Raw genomic sequence first — 20,219 nt, 5'->3', positions numbered from 1 at the left:
GGCTCCAAGCACTCTTTTATCTTCAGTCTTTCAACTGATGCAAATAAATGGTTTTATGTCAGAATTATTCATTTCTATTGACGTTATATTTTGGTATGAATTCTGTACATTTCTCCCTCCTATTAGCCTTGAGTGAGAATTTATGCCCAGTAGCTTATTTAAGTTGAAAACCAGCTGGTTAGGGACCGTGTCTGGTTATTCTCCCTTGGGACCAGTGCATTGTTGATTCTTGGTGAAATTTTAATGGTGATAGCATAAACCATAATAATATGGACCGAATTAGCACAAACCCTGAACTATGGAATATTTTTAGAAGAGTGAAATTTAGTCACTGAAAGTACATACAGGAGCTGGAAGTAAGCCAACAAAGAACTATCCAGTAGAATTATTTAGGGTCATTGTTTTAATGAATATGGAAAAAGAATTTGTTGTTTATAAATGAATGGGCACTTTTGAAGAATTCCAGATTGCTCAAAATGTTTGCTCTGTTGCATAGCCTGAAACATTTTCCTGGCACTATTCATTGGCTGCTGCTTTTCCATGAAGCCTTCTACACCCACATGACCTACAAGTTTTCTCTTTCTCAGTGTTCTGAACTTTTATAATTCCATCATTGAATCACAGAATCCTAGCATTATCTCTTCTCACTCCTTGATTTATTTTGAATTTTCATTCTTCACTAGCTATTTTTCTTCTTTTATTCTTCTGAAAAGCTTTCTGATTGGTTGAGAAAAATAAGATTACATTTGATTAAGACTTCTTTTTTGAGAGGCAGCATCACATTGTGGAAAGGCACTGGCCTGGGTTCAGATCTCATTTTTGACATTCATTCATTGTGTGGCGGGGGCAAGCCACTTAACCCCTCTAATCCTTAGCTTTCTCATCTATAAAATGGAGATGTAGGACTTGGTGACCCCTGAGGTCCTTTCCTCTTTTAAATGTATGATTTTATGATCTTTTCTTAATAAAACAGCCAGGACAACTGGTGGTTCAAATCCTACCTCAAACACTTTCCATATCCTGGGGAAGAATCTTAATGTTTTGGGTCCTCAGTTCCTCATCTATAAAATGAAATGTTTGGACACAGTGGCCTCTAATTTCTCTTCTAGCTCTGCATTCAGGATCCTATGATCCATACCCTATTATCATCCTTCCTTCCATTCCAAATGGTAGTACTTTTCTTCCTTTGTTCTTTCTCTTTCATCTAGTATGGATAAAAAAATCCTTTTGTTATCCTTAGTATTTATCAGAAGGCTCAATTCATTTTAGTCTTTAACCATTCTGGCCTTTATTCTTATAGGATTATGTAAGTGCCACTCATCATATATGTCCTCAATTACCTGACCTTGCTTCCATCCTTTATGTGTTTCCTTTAAAAATCTGAGCTTGACAGTAAGCACATTGTATAGCCACAATGGACTCTCTAGACACCTCTCCTTTTTTTGTTGTTGTTGTTTAGCAGAATCATTTCTGGTTATGACATGATAAATTCCAGCTTTTGCCAATTCTTCCTGGGCCTTCTTCCCTCTTAGAGCCTTACTTAGGCCATGGGGTTTTACTTATCTTTTCCTAGGATTTTTAAAAATATATTTCCATGAACTCTAAGGCATTCATGCTACTTTTCCCAGCATTTCCCTCTTTGATTTCAAACTGTCAAATGGCACTCCTTCTCAAGGATCCCATCTGCCAAATCCTCATTTGGTATATATCACCCATATATTAATCTTAGTTACCTTTTCATATATTTGTTCTATAACAAGTTGTCATCCAATCCCTACTTAAAGGCCTTCAATGATGGAGACCTTACTCCCTACTGAGATAGCTTATTTAATTTTGAGGCAGTTCTAAATGTTAGAAAAGTCTTCTTCATATGGAACCAATTTCTCCCTCCTTAAAACTTCTTCCCACTAGCCTCAAGGCTTCTTTTTTTCTTTTTCACAGTCTTTCAGTTATATTTTTTAAATGATCGAACCAGTTTCCTACCCCCTACTCTCCCGTCTTCTCTTTCATAATCTGACAATTTCTACTTCCTTCAATTCATCTTCCTATAATATGGTTTTGAATTCCTGCACCATAATGTATACTTTCTTCAGAATTCATTATGGCTTATCAATATCCCTTCTAACATTTAAGAGCTAGAATTCTCTACATGTATATTCAACAGGTTGTTTGGTCAAAGTACAGGAAATCAGAACATTTCCCAGTTGTGTACACTTTATTCCTGTTGACATAGCCTTGGCTTTTAAACTGCCTCTCATCCTGTTGACTCCTATTGAGACTTTAGGACATTAAAGGTATGGCAGAATAATTTAGGAGAATTCTTACAAATTCCAAATAAATATATTCTTTTATTTAATTTTTAAACATTTTGAATTTAACAAACACTTTTAAAAATGAACATTTCTGAATATAAAGTGAATGAAAAAATTATACATGAAATTTTGAATCTATTACAAATCCTTAGTTTTTTTCAAAGCAGATGTTATATTGAACATATCACTTTCAAAGCTGTCCCTCTTGTCTTTGTGTCTTTCGGAACTGCCTTCTGTTCCTTTCATTGAATTTTGAAATGGCTCATTGACCCTATTGTCTTTCTTTTCTTTTCTTGTCACTGCTATTACTAGCTCCCTTATCCTCACCAAGTAAAAAATTGAAAAATACAATCCTTTTAGCAAAGAAAGCTTAGCCAAAGAAAATGCATCCACACATTTGCCATATCTAAAAATAAATTTTTCCTTCTCTACCTAGAGTATCTCACCACTCTATCTGGCGATGGGAGCACACTTCATCATCTGTCCTCTTGAGTCTTGGCTAGTCGTTGCATTGACTAGAATGTAAAGTCTTTCAAAGATTTTTTTCCTTTTATGATTTCTTTAATATGGAAATTGTCCAAATTGACATATTTTAATTAACTTTAATTAATAAATTTTTATTGTATGACCTAAGCTTTCATTAGATGATCTTCATATTTTTTTCCCCTGTAGACTTTTGCTTTCTTTTGAATAGGCAACTTAGGGTGAGGAAATTCTCTTCTAGTGACAACTAAAAGGTGAAATGACTTAACCAGGATCAAGACCCACGATTCAGAGAGGGGAAATGAATCAACCTAGGCCTTCCTGATTCATGAGCCAGTCAGTTCAGGGAGCACTCTGTATTCTTTACAACTTCTTCATCTTTATAAATCCATATTATAAATTACTGCATAAGTCAGGATTTTATTAAGGATATGCTTTCTTTACTCTGGACATTGCAGTCCTTCTATGGGAAGCATCAATAATTTTATCCATTATGTATTGCAGGTGGAGATTGGGAAAAGTGTCAAGGCATATGTCCGAGTGCTGGATTTCTCCAAGAAGCCTTTTCTGACCAAGTATTTCTCCTTCATGGACTTAAGACTCCGAGCAGCATCCCAGATTGTCACATTAGAGTGAGTTTCCCTCATGGGCACCTGAAATGTTGGAATCCTTTTGGCTTTTAGACACCAGCATTATGTCTAGCACTGGCTCCTGAGAATGGGACCTGGGAACACTGAGCAAGATTCAGCTAGGAAGGAGGGGTATCAGTGTGATGCCAACCCCCCGTGTCCCTACAGTGAATTCATATGTTTTAATGGTCTCTATTTCATCCTCTGTCCTCTCTATGTCAGGGCTCTCAGCGAAGCTTTAGATGACTATACTGCCACATTTCTAGTCCATGGAATTGCCATTGGGCAGACTAGCCTGACAGCAACTGTGACTGATAAAGTTGGACAAAAAATCAACTCTGCCCCACAGCAAATCGAGGTAAGGAGTGACACTTGGCATGCTGTCACATCATCAAGGGCTTGTTTGGAAGGGCTTAAGAGAAAAGTCAAGTGGATTAAGATTTTTATGATTTTTAAAATGTTGCAGCTGCTTAGGAAAATGAAGCAAACAGATGATCATCAGTTCCTCATTTGCATGGTTCTCTGTACATGGTAATGTCCATTTTGTAAAATGTGGGATTTTAATAGACCCCAAAGGAAGCTGGAGCCAGCAAGCAATAAGGCTGATTTAGGAGAAAGAAAGCCAATCAAGGGAGCGTTAGACTTGAGGGATGTACTGCCTCTCAGTGTGTCTCTCCACAGTACATCGAGCTCTAGAGAGGAAGGAATAAGTTCAAATAAGTACATTATCATGTAATAATTGACTTTTAATAAATGATTTTTAAAAAATAAAAAAAAACACAGCCTAAGCAAATGCAGGAGGCACATTGTTAGAAAATCTAGCAGTTTTCAGCACAGGCAAATTGGACCTACGAACACTCAACCTTGTGACTGGCATGCACTGTTGCATTTGCTAGAGACAGAAGGGTGGAGTTGATGCAGACTGCATGGGTGTTGGTGGGAGGAAAACCTGATTTTTCCCACTTCCTTGTGATCTTTGCAGAGCAGAACTAACCCCCTTAAAAATGTCTGTAGCCCTTCAAGATAGTCAGGACTGAGCATCTCTGATGAAGAGAAATGGTTGTATAAAAATGATTGTGCAACTGCTCACACCCAGGAGGAACTCCCCAGGAGCTTGTGCACACCTATTTACATCTCAGGTGCCCTAGGTTGTAGTGATATTGGCCAAGAAATCACCTCTAATTGTTTACTGTAGCATCTTCTGGAGAGCTCAATGTCATCTAGAAGCTGGTGATGAATTATTCATAAAATGTGGTGCCCAAAGGGACTTTGAAGAGAATGTAGTCCCAAGCCATCTTTTTACAGGTAAAAAAACCCTAGCCCTAAGAGGGGACATTATTAAGCCAAGGCCAGCCTGTGAGTTAGTGGCAGAGCTAGGATTAGAACTTGTGGCCTGGCTCCTCCCCTCCCCCCCACCCCAGCTCTCTTTCCACTTCCTCTGTAGCTGTCATGATGTGCTGTTGGGCTTTTTTGACAGGCCCTTTAATTTGGTTTGCTTCTCCAGATGAAACCATTTCTAGTGGAATGGGATGCATTTCTCCCGATAAATAATACTCTTACAGAAAATATTATGTTCTTCCACAAGGAAGCTGTCTTCTATGAGGAGCATAGAGCAAATGGGAAGAGATGTCCATCTGGAATCAGAAAATCTGGATTCAAATTCTGAGCTTGCTATTTGTTACCTGGTACAAGTCACTTCCCTTCCCTCAGTTTCCTTTGTAAAAGGAGAAGTTGAAATGGATGATAGATAGATGGTCTTTTCTGATGGTAAATCCTCTGATTCTACATCATCCATTCATTTAACATCATGTCTGACCTTGCTCAAGAACTTTTAGGGATTCTCTATTATCTCTGCAATAGATTGCAAACCCCTTGGTTTGATAAGAGGCAGCATGGTGTAGTGGCTTAGAAAGCCATCCTTGAGGTTGTGAAAACCTGAGTTCAAGTCCTTCCTTTGACACACACTGACTATGGGATCCTGGGAAAGTCATTGAACTTCTTGGTGCTATGGGCAGCTCTCTTCAGCACTTATTAAGAGGTACTATTCTTTCTTGGAGAGGGAGTTTCTTTATCTTAGAGTGCCTTCTACAATAAAATCCCAGGTCCAGTCTGTGTCCCTTTGCTTGGCATTTAAAGACTTTCACAATCTCTCATCAGCTTACTTTTTATAGGTTTATTAATCTTCTTCACAAACTCTGTGTCCTACTTGCTAGCTGGTCACAGAAATCAACATTCTAGCTTCTGGCTTTTTCGTGGATCTCTCCCAAACTCAGAATGTATGCCCTTCTTACCTCTGACTTCTAGAATCCCTGTAGATGCCACTTCTTTCCAGAAGCCTCTTCAGTGCCTCCTAGCTGCTACTGTAATTCCCTACCCAAATAAACACATATGTACTTTTCCCTTTAGACATTCGTTACATTCCCTCATGTAGAATGCAATTTTCTGAAGGGCAGAGATGGGGTTTTTTTCCATTCTGTCTCTGTATCCTGAGCACCTAGCATTTTAGCAGATACCTAGTTAAATGCTCATTCAATTGAATACAAAGAAAGATATAAACCAAAAAGTACCATTAAAGAGCTTATATAGCATAGTTTAGTAAGCAAAACCAGCAAATATGAACTTGATTTAAAAATAAAACAATTCTAAGACATTATATCAGTATGAAACATCTGGAAGAATTGAAGAAAGGAAGAAAATTATTTTAAGTTATAGTATATAAATATATGTACACATGTAGCATAATATATAATAACATATATAATATATATTCTAGGTTATAGACGTTGGAGGTACAATGCTAGACTGTCCCAAACAAAACAGAGTCACTTGGGTGCCAAGTGTAATGAGGTTGTATTGCATTGCAATTATCTCAAGTGTCATAGGCCAACCAGGATCTAAGAAAACCTCAGTTTGTTTGCCCTGGTGCAAAAATGAGTGTGAAATCAGTTTGTTCAGATCAGTTCAACTTATGTTTTTTTAAACCTGTAATGTGCCAACCACTATGCTGGACCCACTGGAGACAAAGCAGGAGGAGAGAACAAGCAAGAGAAAAAGCCCCTGACTTAGGGGATACGTATATACAATAAGTAAATACAAATTATGAAAAAAAAGAAATACAAAGTAATTTATCAACTATGCATATGTGAAAGATTGTTATTATTCTCTTTTGAAGCATGAAAGTAATTTGGGAACGTGCAGCTGTTCTGACAGGGTGATTTTGTAAAGATTACCTTCCTTTTGCTTTGGGGGTACGTGTAGGGAATTGTTAATTATCCACCCAATCCAGCCATCAGTTAGTAAGCGTGTTATGTGCAAGGCACTTCAGTAGGCATTGGTGTCTCTGTTTTTCATTTTGGTCCAGATCTATGTGTCTAAGGAAACTCCAAGTGAAGAGATTCCTTTAGTTAATTCAGAGCAGCATCTTTTCTGTAATGTATAGCGTTAGAGACAAGTTTAGGGGCACAGAGTGTGCCCTTGGGGTCACACAGCTAACATGTGGCAGGGAGAGGACATGAATCCAGGTCAAGAATCTGTTGCTGGCCTTCTATCCACTACTCCCACACTGCTTCTCTAGGCACTAGGGATACATATGCAAAATGAAAACCTGCCTCTGCCCTCAAGGAACTTTCTAATGCATGCATGCAGTACATAAACAGATTGGTATAGACATGATCATTTGAAAAAGAAGGGCACTCACAGCTGGGAGCATCAGGGAAGACTTTCTGGAGGAAGTGGTACATAAGTTATACCTTTAAGAATGCCAGAAATTTTAATGGGTAGATGAAAGGAAGGGGTGTATTACATCCTTGAGTGACATCCTGTGCAAAGTTAGAGACAGATGATGCTGAGTTTGGCAAACACTGAGTAGGTCATTTTGTGTTTTTAATATAGATTGTGAAAAGGAAACTGATATGCATCAAGTTATAGGACCACAAATTTAGAGCTGAAAGAGACCTTAGAAGCCATTAAGTTTGTTCCCCTTTGTTTTGTAGAAAAGAAACTGAGACCCAGAGAGAGAGAGAGAGAGAGAGAGAGAGAGAGAGAGAGAGAGAGAGAGAGAGTTACTACCCTATGTGAATTGCCCAAAGGTCACAATGTAAGAAATGGCAGGACCAAAGGTCCTCTGACTCCAGATCCATTTTTTTTTCACTGTGAACATTTTAAAATAGTCTAAAGATTGATTTTTCAGGGTTTTCACTGCCAGACCGAGCTTTGGCTGAAATGGTTTGAGACAAGAACATAAAGCCACTTGTTTTCATTTCTTTCTTCACCATCAGGTTTTTCCTCCCTTCAGACTGATACCAAGAAAAGTTACTTTGATAATTGGTGCAATGATGCAGGTGAGAATCAGTTTTCTTTTGCTTGCTTTAAGGTGGTCCTACCCCAGGAGTAGAGTGCTTTTGTGACATTGTGTCCAGTGGATGCCACTCACTGACCCTTCACACTCCTCTAGTCTTTCTGTGCTGGACTCTAATGAGGACCATAGATTGGGTTGTATCCATGCCCCTCTGTGGAGGGCTGTTTTTCCTATCCCCAGATTCTCCAACTCTCAGACATGTCCACACTTGGCCATCTTTCTGTTATAACTTGTTGTCAGAATGGAGGCTTAAATTGGATACAGTCAACATGCTTTCAGCAAAATAAGTGTCAGCTCTCTGAAGATGAGTTGCTGTCTATAATGAACCCGTCATATCTGCAAAATGGAAATTTATACAAGTATTAACTAGAGCAGAGCAAGACTAGAGGAGATGCTGCTGGTGCTCACTGTTGTTTTCTACAACTCCAGATCACTTCAGAAGGAGGTCCCCAACCTCAATCCAACATCATTTTCTCCATCAGTGATGAGAAGATTGCATCAGTGAACAGCACTGGTCTGGTCAGGGGCCTCGCCGTTGGCAATGGGACAGTATCAGGGCTTGTTCAAGCTGTTGATGCAGAGACTGGAAAAGTTATCATAGTGTCTCAGGTAATGTACCCCCTCAGTATTCTTTGTTTATCTCAGGCTATTGTGGAATACTACTTCTTGTCCTTTTTCTCTTCCTCCTCCTCCTTTCACTGACCTTTATGTCATTGGCATGTCCATGGAGGGCTAGGAAGAGGAAGGAAAAAGAACTAAAATTCTCTTGTCTGCTTTGCTTTTTAAATTTAATAATCCTAGTGGAAATTTGGGTGGGAGAGTATATATATAGATTATCCACACCATTTCAGTGAATCTTGCTAGACCTGACTATCATTAGCATGAATAATTGAGCATTGACTAGATTTTATGCCTGGTTTTATGCTCCTGAGGAAAAAAGAATATATTTCATGAACAAATATTTAGTCAATCAAAAGGCACATGACATTTGCAAAAGCCAGACTAGCTAAGTGATTCCAAATTGCTTTTGTCCTTTAATATACCTGTTACAATGAAGATCCTTCAGCCCCAGGATGTATATCTCTCTTAGACCCAAACATCCCCAAACAATCTCCTGCTTCTATTGGGGAAGAATTTAGAAGGCTATATCTTTTCATTACTATGTCAACTAAAATTTGCTATCCATTGGGAAATTTTCCCCAAATTCCACTGTTTGCCTAGAGAGCAATCTTCTATCTCTTTTTCGACATCTGGTTGCCTCCAGTTATAACTCAGTTTCCTTTCTAGAAAAGCGAGGAAGGGGGGCAGACAGAGAACCTGGCTATTCCAGGAAGATTCTTAGGAGCTCTCTTCCCTCCCAAGCTGTAGACTTTTTTCATGCTTAATTATAGTGGGTTTTCGATTGGACATGGATTGGGTTTTTTTACTTGGTTGAGAAACAAGTTTGAAATAGGGCCATAGAAATGAAGCTCTTTTACTATATCCTTCCACCAGTGGAGAAATTTAATTGTACTAAGGAGAAAGATCAGAAATTAACCTGTAGAATGAGGTGGCATTAGAGATGATGGCATTCCCAATATAAATATTTGTTCCATGGTATACATATCGCAGGAAAGATGGAAATATTCCATAATAATACTTTGTTATATTCATATGTCACAATTTATATGTGAGCTGTTTCCCAGTTGATAGGTATTCTCTTGTCTAGTTCTTTGCTATTAAAGAAAATGCTACTATGAATCTTTTGGCATGCATTGAAGGATTTTCTGTCTTATCTCTTCAGGGTACATACTTTGCAGGATTAGCCCACTTTTTAAAAATGGAATTGCAAATTCTTTTCCATAATGGTTGGACAGTTTATATCTCCATTATCAGCATTCTGATCTTCTTACAGTCTTTCCAGAATCGACTATTTCCATCTTTGCCAATATGCTGGACATAAAGTAAAATCTCAGAGTAGTTTCTCATTTGTATTTCTCCTATTACTGATTTGGTGCAATCTCTCATATGACAGTTAATAGTATGCAATTTTTCTTTGGAGATTTATATGCTCATGTACTTTGACTAATGATTTTTAAGGAATGACTTGATATGTGTGCCTTTGTGTTTCATCTCTACATAGCTTTGATATCAGACCTTTGTTAGAGATATGTGATAAGATCCCCCCCCCCCCATCTAGAGTTTTATTTCTTAGCCGAGCTGCATTGATTTTGTTTGTGCATTTCCATGTCATGTCATCAAATTTGTCTGTGTTATCTGCTGTCATCTTCTCTATCTCTTTTGGTTAAGAATTCTACCTTTTATCACCACCCCCATCCTAGACATAATTTTGAAAATGTATCCATCCATTTTTCTACATTTTTTATGGTTTGATCATCTATATTTAGATAGCTTATCATTTTGGAATATAATTTAACATACTAGAATAAATTATTAGTTGTTATTTTTTAAATCCTTACCTTCCGTCTTGTAATCAATACTGTGTATTGGCTCCAAGGCAGAAGAAGAGTGGTAAGGGCTAGGCAATGGGGGTCAAGTGACTTGTCCAGAGTCACACAGATGGGATGTGTCTGAGACCAGATTTGAACCTAGGACCTCCTGTCTCTAGACTTGGCTCTCAATCCACTGAGCTACCCAACTGCCCCTGGAATTATTATTATTTTTTTAAAGATATAATGCTTTGGAATTGATTTTTATTTTAAGCATGCAATTAATTCTCTATCCTCAAGGCCTTGATTTTTAAAAGGTCACCCATCTTATTTGAAACTGTTAGAAACTTGATGAGAAAGGGACCATGTAAAGAGAGTGAATTCTTTCATCTGTGTCTTTTTGAGATTCCTTCCAGCTCTAAATCTTTGGTCTTATTTAAAGTAATACTTTGAATAAATGATTTTCCCTCTCTACAGATCTGTATCTTCATTAGAGTTGGAGTACTGTTGGGAAGGGGAATCTCTAAAATCTCAGACAGATGAAAAGGGAGATAGTTAGGTAGGAAGCTCCAACTGAATCCAGGGTTGGCAACTTGGAGATCTGAACACAGTCCACTACTAATGCTGTGTCTCCTGGGTCCTATAACCCAGTTTTCCTAACTACACTATCTAGTTGAATGGTTTTTCCTCCTGGCCTCCTTTGTTGGCAAGTACCAGACCCTCTGCCCACACCCTTCAGCCCTAAGACCTAACTCGAAGCCTGTTTAATGGCCTTTGTGCCATTCAGAGATTCTAAACCTTTTCTTTAAAAGGATCGAGTAGATGTGGAGGTGGTATATCTCAAGGCTGTGAGAATTCGAGCTCCAATCACAAGAATGAAGACTGGGACCCAGGTGAGACAAAGGGGTGTATATGTTGATCCTTTTCATTCCTTCATGCTGTTAGGTCATAATCTTATTCCTCATGTTAGTTTGTTAGTTTGGGGTCATAGAACCATGGAACCATAGAATATTAAAGATGTAAGGATCCTTAGAGTATATTCTGGTTCCACTTCCATATTCCTGGAGGAGTGAGCTGAGGGTAGTGATGATGGTTGGAGGATCTTCTTAACCATCTTCACCAATTTCACCAACTTTAAGAATCCATCTTTTTCTTTAGAGCATCTTGCACTCAAGATTTTGGGATCCTGACACTCTTTTCTATCATTGCTGGATTTTGTACTTAATTTCTCTGGTATTGAAATACTTTGGTTAAAATGCTTTGAAATGCTTTGGTTAAAAAAAAAACAAAATCAAAAAGACAAACTTCCTTTTTTTTATCTCTCTTGGATCAAATGAATATAGAATTAACAAATAACCTGGGTTAGGTTTTGTTCTTCATTCCTTTCCCTGGGACATGGTCAAAGGGGTGAGGGACAATGGCCAATATGGGTTTGTCTCTGCCTCCGCCTCTTCCCCCCACCCAAATTCAGTTCAATTCAACCATTAAGTACTGAGTATCCACAGTTTTCCTACCCCTGTGTTAGACCCTAGAGAAGAGGGCGGAATAACAGTAAAGGAATGGGGAGAAGTGAAAAATGAGGAAAAGTCATGGTCCCTGTCCTCAACAAGCTTGCAGACTAGGGATCATATTTAGAGACGAAGCAATTGAGAACAAAACAGGACAGTTTGTATCTGAAGACAGCCTTGTCTTAGGTATAGGATTAAATCCTGAACTTATGATTTGATTGGTATAGGGATGTCCCAAATGTGGAGGCCACTTTTTAATCCACTTGGATCACAGTGCCTCTCCTATAACATGGCTTTGTGTTATGCTAAAAATGTAAATACTTACCTTCTATTATATCTCATTTCATTTCTAATAGTGATACATCTTGTCCTCTCCCCTCCTAGATGCCAGTCTACGTCACAGGTATCACCAACAGCCAAAGTCCTTTCTCCTTTGGGAATGCCATTCCGGGGCTAACTTTTCACTGGTCTGTCACCAAGAGAGACATCCTGGATGTCAGAGCAAGACATAATGAGGTATTTATCTATGCCTCACTAGGGTCACCATGTTGCCAACAGATGACCTAGAAGAGGCCCTCAATCCTCATAGCTTTGGGCTCATTTCCCAGCATAGTGGGTGATATGAATAAATAGGAGGCATCCTATCTGTAAATCAGAGATACAAGTGAATCAAAAGCTAGGGTTTCTCTTTTTAGAGATTTCTGAGTAGCTAAGCAAAAATCCTTGTTTCTATGCTCATAAATGAATCTGAAAAAACTAATATTAACTTAAGCTTTTATCATTCTTTAAGGTTTGCAATGCCCATTATTCACAGAACATTATTGTCTTTATTTTCTAGATGAGGAAAATAAGATTCAGAGAGTTTAGCTGATTTGATCACATCACATAGTAAAGGAGAGTGATCCAGGATTTGAACACTAGTCTCATTATTCCAAATCTAGCATTATTCTTAATATCTTAATCTGCTTCCAGGAGTAGTAACTGAGGAAATGTACAGCTTGGAATAGAGAGTGGGGTTTCTAATTTTGTCTTTGTTTTATTGGTGACTGCTATTTCTCATTACTTTGGAGTTTATTTTTTTCATTGTTTTATGAGCTATCTTGACCAGAAAGAAATAGGAAGGAAGAAATAGAGACAGAAAGCAAAGACCAGACTAGGTCTTTGGCACCAGAACCATGATATGCCACTTGAGTCCTAGGCTATACCCTGAAACAGTTTGAAGTTGGGGTTTGAAAAAGGCCTATTCCTTTAGACAGAAACCAGGAGGTGTTGTATTTGAAAGAATGTTGATTAGGATTGTTGCTTTAATTATATTGGCTCTGCTCCCCATGTTCCAGGCTTCTCTCCGGCTCCCATCCAAATATAACTTCGCGATGAGTGTTTATGGCCGAGTGAAGGGGAGAACTGGTTTGAAGGTTGTGGTCAAAGCCTTGGACCCCTCAAAAGGACAGCTCTTTGGCATGGCAAAAGAGCTTTCAGATGAAATCCAAATCCAGGTAAATACAAGGACACATGAGAGGGAAGTAGCAAACACAAGAAATCGATCTAGGGGTGTCTGAAGCTGGGGAGAGGAAATCTGATCACTATCTTCAGGTATGGGAAGGGTTGCCATGTCAAAAAGGGAGTAGACTTATTCTGGAAAAGAAGGAGATGGGCATCACAACATATACACCCAAATGGTGGAATAGGACAAAGAGGGGAAGTTAGAAGAGAGTCAGGCTTTGGCTAAACGTAAAATCAAACTGCATACCATTTAGAGCAACAATCACATAGTGGGCTGTCTCAGAAATCAGTGAATTCCTCTCACTATAGATTTTTAAGCAGAGGACTGTAAGGATAATTTTAGGGTTGTGACCTAATCTAAATTTATTTGGATGCCATAATAATTAACTCATATACCCCCAAATAAAATATCCAAGTCAGTTTGGAAATTTATGGTGATTTTAATTAATATAGAGGGAAGGAATTAAGGAGAAGAGAGAGAAGAGGGTATAGAATTCCTCCCACTTGGCCTGTGCCAGAGGGAGTTCAAAGACCTCTGCTATGAGGTCTTTGAAGAAGATTAGAGGCTTTTCTAAGAGTATAGTGTTTGGAATTTAAAGGAGAAAAGAATCAGCCTAAACTCCAAGAAAGCTCAGTGAAGATGCTTCACTTGAACTAGGCTACTCAGCTTCTCCCAGTATCGAATCAAGGAAAATTCACCGCCAAAACTGGACAATAGCTGCCACCATGCCAAGATGCTGAAATGCTCAGCAAGCTGCCACCAGAGCCACCTCTCTGCCAAGAGTCTGGAAAGAGGAAGTGACGTGAAATATATAGACGGTTTTACATCACTTTCCTGCATCTCACATGTACCAATGGTAGCTTAAGCTTGACTTAGGACAGCCCAGGGATCTGTCAGTTGTTTCTGATTTTTCATTTGCTAGCACATGTCTGTCATAGGCCATCCTTCTAAATACTTAATCCTTAAGTATGGGTGTAGACATTCCTGTTTTTGTTAGACTAAGTAGGGTGGAGTTATCTAAAGTTCACAAACCCCCTGATGATGATTGGGAAACTAGTCTCCCCAATTGATCACTAAACATAATCATCCTGCACCTCCAAATTTTCTAACTGCAGGTGCATACATAATTTTACCTTCTAAGAGGAAATTACAATAGTTATATAGAAGAAGGAAATAGAAGAAAGACAGACAGCAAAACGAATGTTTGCTGGGCATATTGACAAAAACCAATTAGGGGGCAGTCCCCTTTTAGCATAAGAGTATACATTCAAATAAATGTTCAGTCAAACTTCAATTCAATTCAATTCAATTCAATCAACCACACCCAAAGCTCATTCTGGATCTTCTTGATGTAGTGTAGGTTTTCTGGCATCTTTCTGCAACAGTTCATTCTCAGGATTTAGGAGTTAGCAAGCTTCTTTCCTTGAAGATCTTTTCTCTAATAAAATTTCAAAACCTTGTATTTTTATTAAAATACAATCCCCCACACCCACCCCGAAGTGAGTGTTAAGAAACATCCAGTTCAGGTTAGGATGCATGGTTGAGTTATGGGGGTATATGAGTTAATTATCAAAAGAAGAGAAAAACAAAAAACAAAAACATAATGAAGAGAGAAAGAGAAATGGAAGAAAGTTAAAACTTTTGGGAGAAAGGAAAAAAAAATTCAAAATAGGCCCTTATTTTGGTTTAATAAATTTCTAACAGACCCTTGTATTAGGGTCCAAATAAAGTAATTTCTAATCCCACAAGCATGTAGGACAGAATGCAGCAATATTTCACTTACCCATTTGCAGCCAAGACTACAGGAAGTTGCCATACTATAAGAAGAAAAAGAACTAGAATTTTATTTGGATAGGGAAATGCCATTCCCTGGTCTGATTTTGTTGTTGTTGTTGTTGTCATTCTCAGGGATATAGGGAGCCAGGATGATAGTCAAACTTTGGTACTTGTCTGAGTATTTCACAAAGTGTAGATACAAGGAAGTCCTATGACTTAACATATGTCAAGAATCATGTTTTCCCAGGATGTTATAGAGAGGATTCCTGCCTCAAGTTGGAGTTGGAGGAGCTCAAAGGTCTCCTCCCACTTAGGGAATGAGATTATGACTGACTCCATCTTTCCTACCTGTAGGAATTCTAGCCCAGCAACTCTTTGGTTTAGTCCTTCAGTAACCCAGCTACCAAGAAGCTGGGGGGGGGGGGAGGGAGAAGAAGGGGGCTAATTAGCATTTCTTTCTTTGCTTATATGTTTTTCTTCCCTGATTGTCTGAAACAGAGGAGAAACCATGGAAAGCTGGACATTGTAGGTCAATTCATTGCTTGCCTTGTAGTACCACTTAGTCTTAAATGAGTAAGTCATGATAGTGCCAATTCACTCATAGCAAATAACAGTTGTGTCTTTTGTGTAGCAGAGGAAATGTGAGTTCAAGTCCTATAAAGGACTATATAAATTACAACTATAATCATTATCATCATCCCTGATATTTGTACAATGCTTTAAGGATTTCAGATAGGATCTTATTTGATCCTGAGAAGCAGGATTATTTCCTCAGTTATACAGCTCAGGAAACTGAGGCTCAGAGAGAAAATGGCTAATCTCAGTAGTTTCCCCATGAAGCTTATATTCCTTGGAGCTGTGCTACAAAGTGGTCCTTTGGGCACATGATTCTTATAGAGAATCATTTAGTTTCACAGAATTTCAAAGCTGAATCATATGGATCATCCATTTCAATCCTAGGACCTGGGTTGTGTGCTCAGAAGGCAGTGCCTTTTGCTATACACTGTTGCCTCTGATTCCTTGGATTAGATTTTTCTCTAGACCATCAGTAAGAATTTATTGCAACTACTCTGCAACAGATATATCACTATTTTCTAGGAGCACAGACAAAAGTGAATTTGTCCTTACCCCTGCTGAACCTACATTTTACCCTGGCATAGAGAGGACAACATGAGAAATAAACACAGATAAGCAAATACAGCATATATACAAAATTAATACCAAGTGATTTGTGTAGGGGAAATGACAGTTGCAGAAAGACCCTTTAAAGGAGGTAGCACTTGATCAGAAACCAAGAGGTGAGAAGGAAGGACATTTCAGATATAGAGGACAGATTTCACAAAGACACAGAGGTGGAAGATAGCATTCTGTGTATGGAGAACTGTAGAGTCTAGACAAGTCAGAATGTAGAGGGGGAATAATGAGCAGTTAGCTTAGAAAGGTAAACTGAGGGTGAGACCTTGGGCACATTAATTTGTCTCTGTACCCAAGTTTGACAGTCTATCAAAATCAAGGTTGACTTTGATGCTAAGCTCCTTCCCAAATCTAATATTTTATTCAAGAAGTCTATTTCTCAGTAGTAGGTGATGGCTGATTAGTGATTCGGTTTAACAAATGTGTAGTAAGCACCTACTATGTGTCAGACACTGGGAATATGTAGATCAAAAACAGAAACCAAAATGAAACAAAACATTGTCTGTCCTTGGAGAGCTTTTCTTTTACTGGAGTTGGAGCCTGAATAGGTAAAAAGTCTTAAGCAGTGAAAAAAAGAAAGACTCCAACCCTTTGCTGCTTATCTTTTCAGTTCAACCCATTTTTCTTTTTTTTTTAAACCCTTACTTTCTGTTGTCCTAACTACTCTATGACTGAAGGACAAGGATTAGGCTAATGGAGTTAAGTGATTTGCCCAGGGTCACACAACTAGAAAGTGTCTGAGGTCAGATTTAAACCCAAGTCCTCAACTCCAGGCCTGACATTTACTCAATCCACTGAGTCACCTAGCAGCCCCTCAACCCATATTTCTTAAAGAGCCAGACTCTCTTCCAGACTAGGGGTACAAAGACAAAACCCTGAGGTCCTGCCCTCAAGGAATTCACTCTTTCTTGGGAGGATACAATATATACACAAAGTTAGTGAATAGAAAACATTTGTATTTCCCTTTCCCTTTTAGTATCCTTAGTTTCCTTCAAAGCTTCACTCTAGCCTCCTACTTTTCCTGAGATCCTACCTAATCCCTCCCCTAAAAGATTGTCCCCTCTTCCCACCCCAGTAACAGCTGGTGCCCTACCCCAGGCACAGCTGCCTCCCCTGCCCCCATACCCCATAAACAGGTATGTAGTACATTCTTGTGTGTATATGTTGTTTTCCCTGATAAAATGAATAAGTGAAAAAGCATTAATTAAGTGCTTATTCGATGCCAACCATTTAGTAAAGAGTTCTCTTTGAGGGCAGAGACTGTCAGCATTTTTGCCTTTGTATCCTCAATATCTACCTAGCACAGTACTAGATAAATAAACCAAAAAATGAGTGAATGAATAATAAAAATAAGCACAGAGCATATTCTTAATATATGCTTGTTGATTGATTATGTAAAGAGTAATTTCAGGAGGGAGAGAGTGCTAATAACTAGAGGAGGTAGGAAAAGCCTCATACAGGAGATGGCGCTGATCCGGTCCTTGGAGGAGACCCAGGCGAGCAGGGAGGGAGCCTTCTCTAACCCCTTGTACAAAGGAGCAGAGCCAGTCTTTGAAGCGTGGATCAGCTGAGCCATTCTGGATTTCCATGTTTCCTGACACATTTGTCAATAACCCCTTATCTTACTCCTCTCCTACACGGCTACAGACTGAATTCCAGTTAAAGATACTGCCTGAGATTTGCTCCTTCTTTGATAGTTCTTGCCTATGTCCCCTTCCCTGACCACTTTGGAATGATTCCCTTACAACAGACCATGCTTGGGAACTTTCACTACCCTCTGCTGCCCACAAACAGCTGAGCCAGGTCAGAAAGCAGAGGGTGTTTGCTGTAATTCTCTGGGATGTCTTGAGCATCTCTGTGTCCAAATAAGCACTGATGGTCCTGAAGAAGGCAGCAGAGGTGATGGTAATGGTGAGGATAGCAATGAAAAGGGAAAGGACATTTACTTTTCCCAAGTGTTATCTCTTAGCCAGTCATCTCTGGAGATAGTAGTGCCTAAGCCTTTGAGGTTAATGGGCAGTTGATTTCCTGCCCTTTTCAGCCCTGACATTTGGCCAGATCTCCTAGCACAAGGTTGTTAACAGATACTGCTTGGGCCCCCACCCCCACTCCCACCCCACCCCCAAACAGGCTCTCTTTCACTTGGCAGGTGGGGTCAGTGGAGTAGAGAAATGGAAAGAGCTCATTTTGAGGTACAGATCACAGATTCACTGAAGCAGAAAAAAAAGCAGGTTTAGTGTTGCTCATTTTCAGAGAGCACGGCAGCTGAAGTGACCCTTCCTCAGAGATAACACTGGTTTCTTCTCCAAATGGAGATTTCTAGGAAAGAATTCTTTTCATCTCCCACACACTGACTGAGTTTTACAAGAAATGGATGCGAATTCCCAATTCTTTGGGAATAGAATTATTTTAGAAATAGATATGCAGGGGCAACTAGATAGCAAATGGAGTCAACCAGTTTTAGAGTTGGGGAGACAGATTTAAATCTGCCTCAGACACTTCCTAGCTGTGTGATCTGGGATAAGTCACTTAATCCTGATTCAGACAGATAGACAGACAGACAGACAGACAGACAGAACAATAAAAAGAATTCAGGCCCATGTATCCGGGCCCTAATTGAAACCTGGCTGAGTCTAATGACAGTCAACAGTGGACCCAATGGTTCATGAAATATGTAGCACTGGAAAGAATGCCAGCCTTTGGAGTTAGAAGACCCAGATTTGAAATCTGGTTCTACCAATTAATGCGCAGGCTTTTATTAAGCACTTTGCTATTTGCTGGTCATGGTCCTAGGGATGGAAATACGAAGAGAGAAGTAAGATGCCCCATGCCTTCAAGGACTTTACATGCTATCACATATTACTTGTTTGACCTTAGAGAACATATTTACCTTCTCTGGACCTTGGTCTCATGTATAGAGCAAAGATAATGTCATTTCTTTTCACAGGACTGTTGTGCAATTCCAATGAGGTGATTTGTATATGTTTACACACACATAAATATCTATTATAATATGTAGAATAACAGCTACATATATGTATATGTACATAAACTATATGTATATGAAATTGATTTGCAAGCTACAAAGTGCTATATAATAGAAAATCTCCCCATGGTTCTTCTCAGTTCATCCCAGAAACTCTTGCCATGCACTATGTCCCCTTGGAGTACCTCTCTTATAGATCTCTATAAGTGGCTTAGGCTTTGGTGAGAATATTAACAACAATAATAAATGGCTTATATTTATTGGGGTTTTATGGTTGATAAATTGCCTTCCTGGTTTTCAAAGTGTCCTTTCTTCACAACACTAAACCAAGGCTAAAGGAGATGAAAGATATGCTTGTATCCAGACAGTTTGGTTCAGAACTAGGACTGGAACCAGGACCATAAGGTTCTGAACTAGGACTGGAAACCAGACCTCCTGACTATCTAGGGGGATGTTGTAAATGTTTAATAACTCTGATCTTTGAGGTGGGGTGGGGGCTAGTTCCCATAACAACCATTTAAGTTTAATCTGCATTTTTAGCATTTTTCTTTACTTTCTTACGTCTAGATAATCAAGAAATCAATCCTTGTTTTTGTAGCATTTGCTTTTTTTTTTTTTAAACAATCAGCTCTCAAGAGCTGGTTCATGAGCTGACTCCCCACATTCCCCTGCCTTTATCCCATTGACTATTAATTCTGTCCTTCCTGGTTTGGCTTCCTAAGCCTCAGAGAATGTACGAGGATGGAGAATGGGCCTCTGAGTATGTTTTTTGAAAGCAGATGCCTTTGTTTGCTCTGAGATATCTTTATGATATCCTAGGAGAAGGATATGTTAATGAAGATCATCAAGAAGGTGGTGCCTTAGAAAAGAGAAATAAGAGGCAGACAAATGACTTGGGCAGACAGTACAGGTGGGAATCGGGAAGTGTCCCATATTCCCTCCTCCCTCCATACCCAGGGGACTAATAGTGATAGCTAACATTTCTGGGGTTCTTTACAATTATAAAGACATTCTTCATATATTACCTTATTTGATCTTCAC

The 20,219-nt window shown here is 39.0% G+C and overlaps 1 protein-coding gene across 1 annotated transcript in view; it reads left to right on the top strand.

The window, feature by feature from the left end:
• The window catches only part of NUP210 (nucleoporin 210), a 187,670-nt gene that overhangs the window by 140,190 nt on the left and 27,261 nt on the right, over positions 1-20,219 (top strand). Inside the window, exons 22-28 of the mRNA XM_007500347.3 lie at positions 3,300-3,427; positions 3,647-3,782; positions 7,702-7,764; positions 8,211-8,390; positions 11,023-11,103; positions 12,103-12,234; positions 13,056-13,214. Of these exons, the coding sequence (XP_007500409.2) occupies positions 3,300-3,427; positions 3,647-3,782; positions 7,702-7,764; positions 8,211-8,390; positions 11,023-11,103; positions 12,103-12,234; positions 13,056-13,214 (879 nt within the window). The remainder of the gene's footprint in view (positions 1-3,299; positions 3,428-3,646; positions 3,783-7,701; positions 7,765-8,210; positions 8,391-11,022; positions 11,104-12,102; positions 12,235-13,055; positions 13,215-20,219) is intronic.

The sequence above is a fragment of the Monodelphis domestica genome, chromosome 7 (genome assembly GCF_027887165.1).
Source record: "Monodelphis domestica isolate mMonDom1 chromosome 7, mMonDom1.pri, whole genome shotgun sequence".
NCBI lineage: Eukaryota > Metazoa > Chordata > Mammalia > Didelphimorphia > Didelphidae > Monodelphis > Monodelphis domestica.
This window is presented reverse-complemented; position numbering and strand designations above follow the sequence as displayed.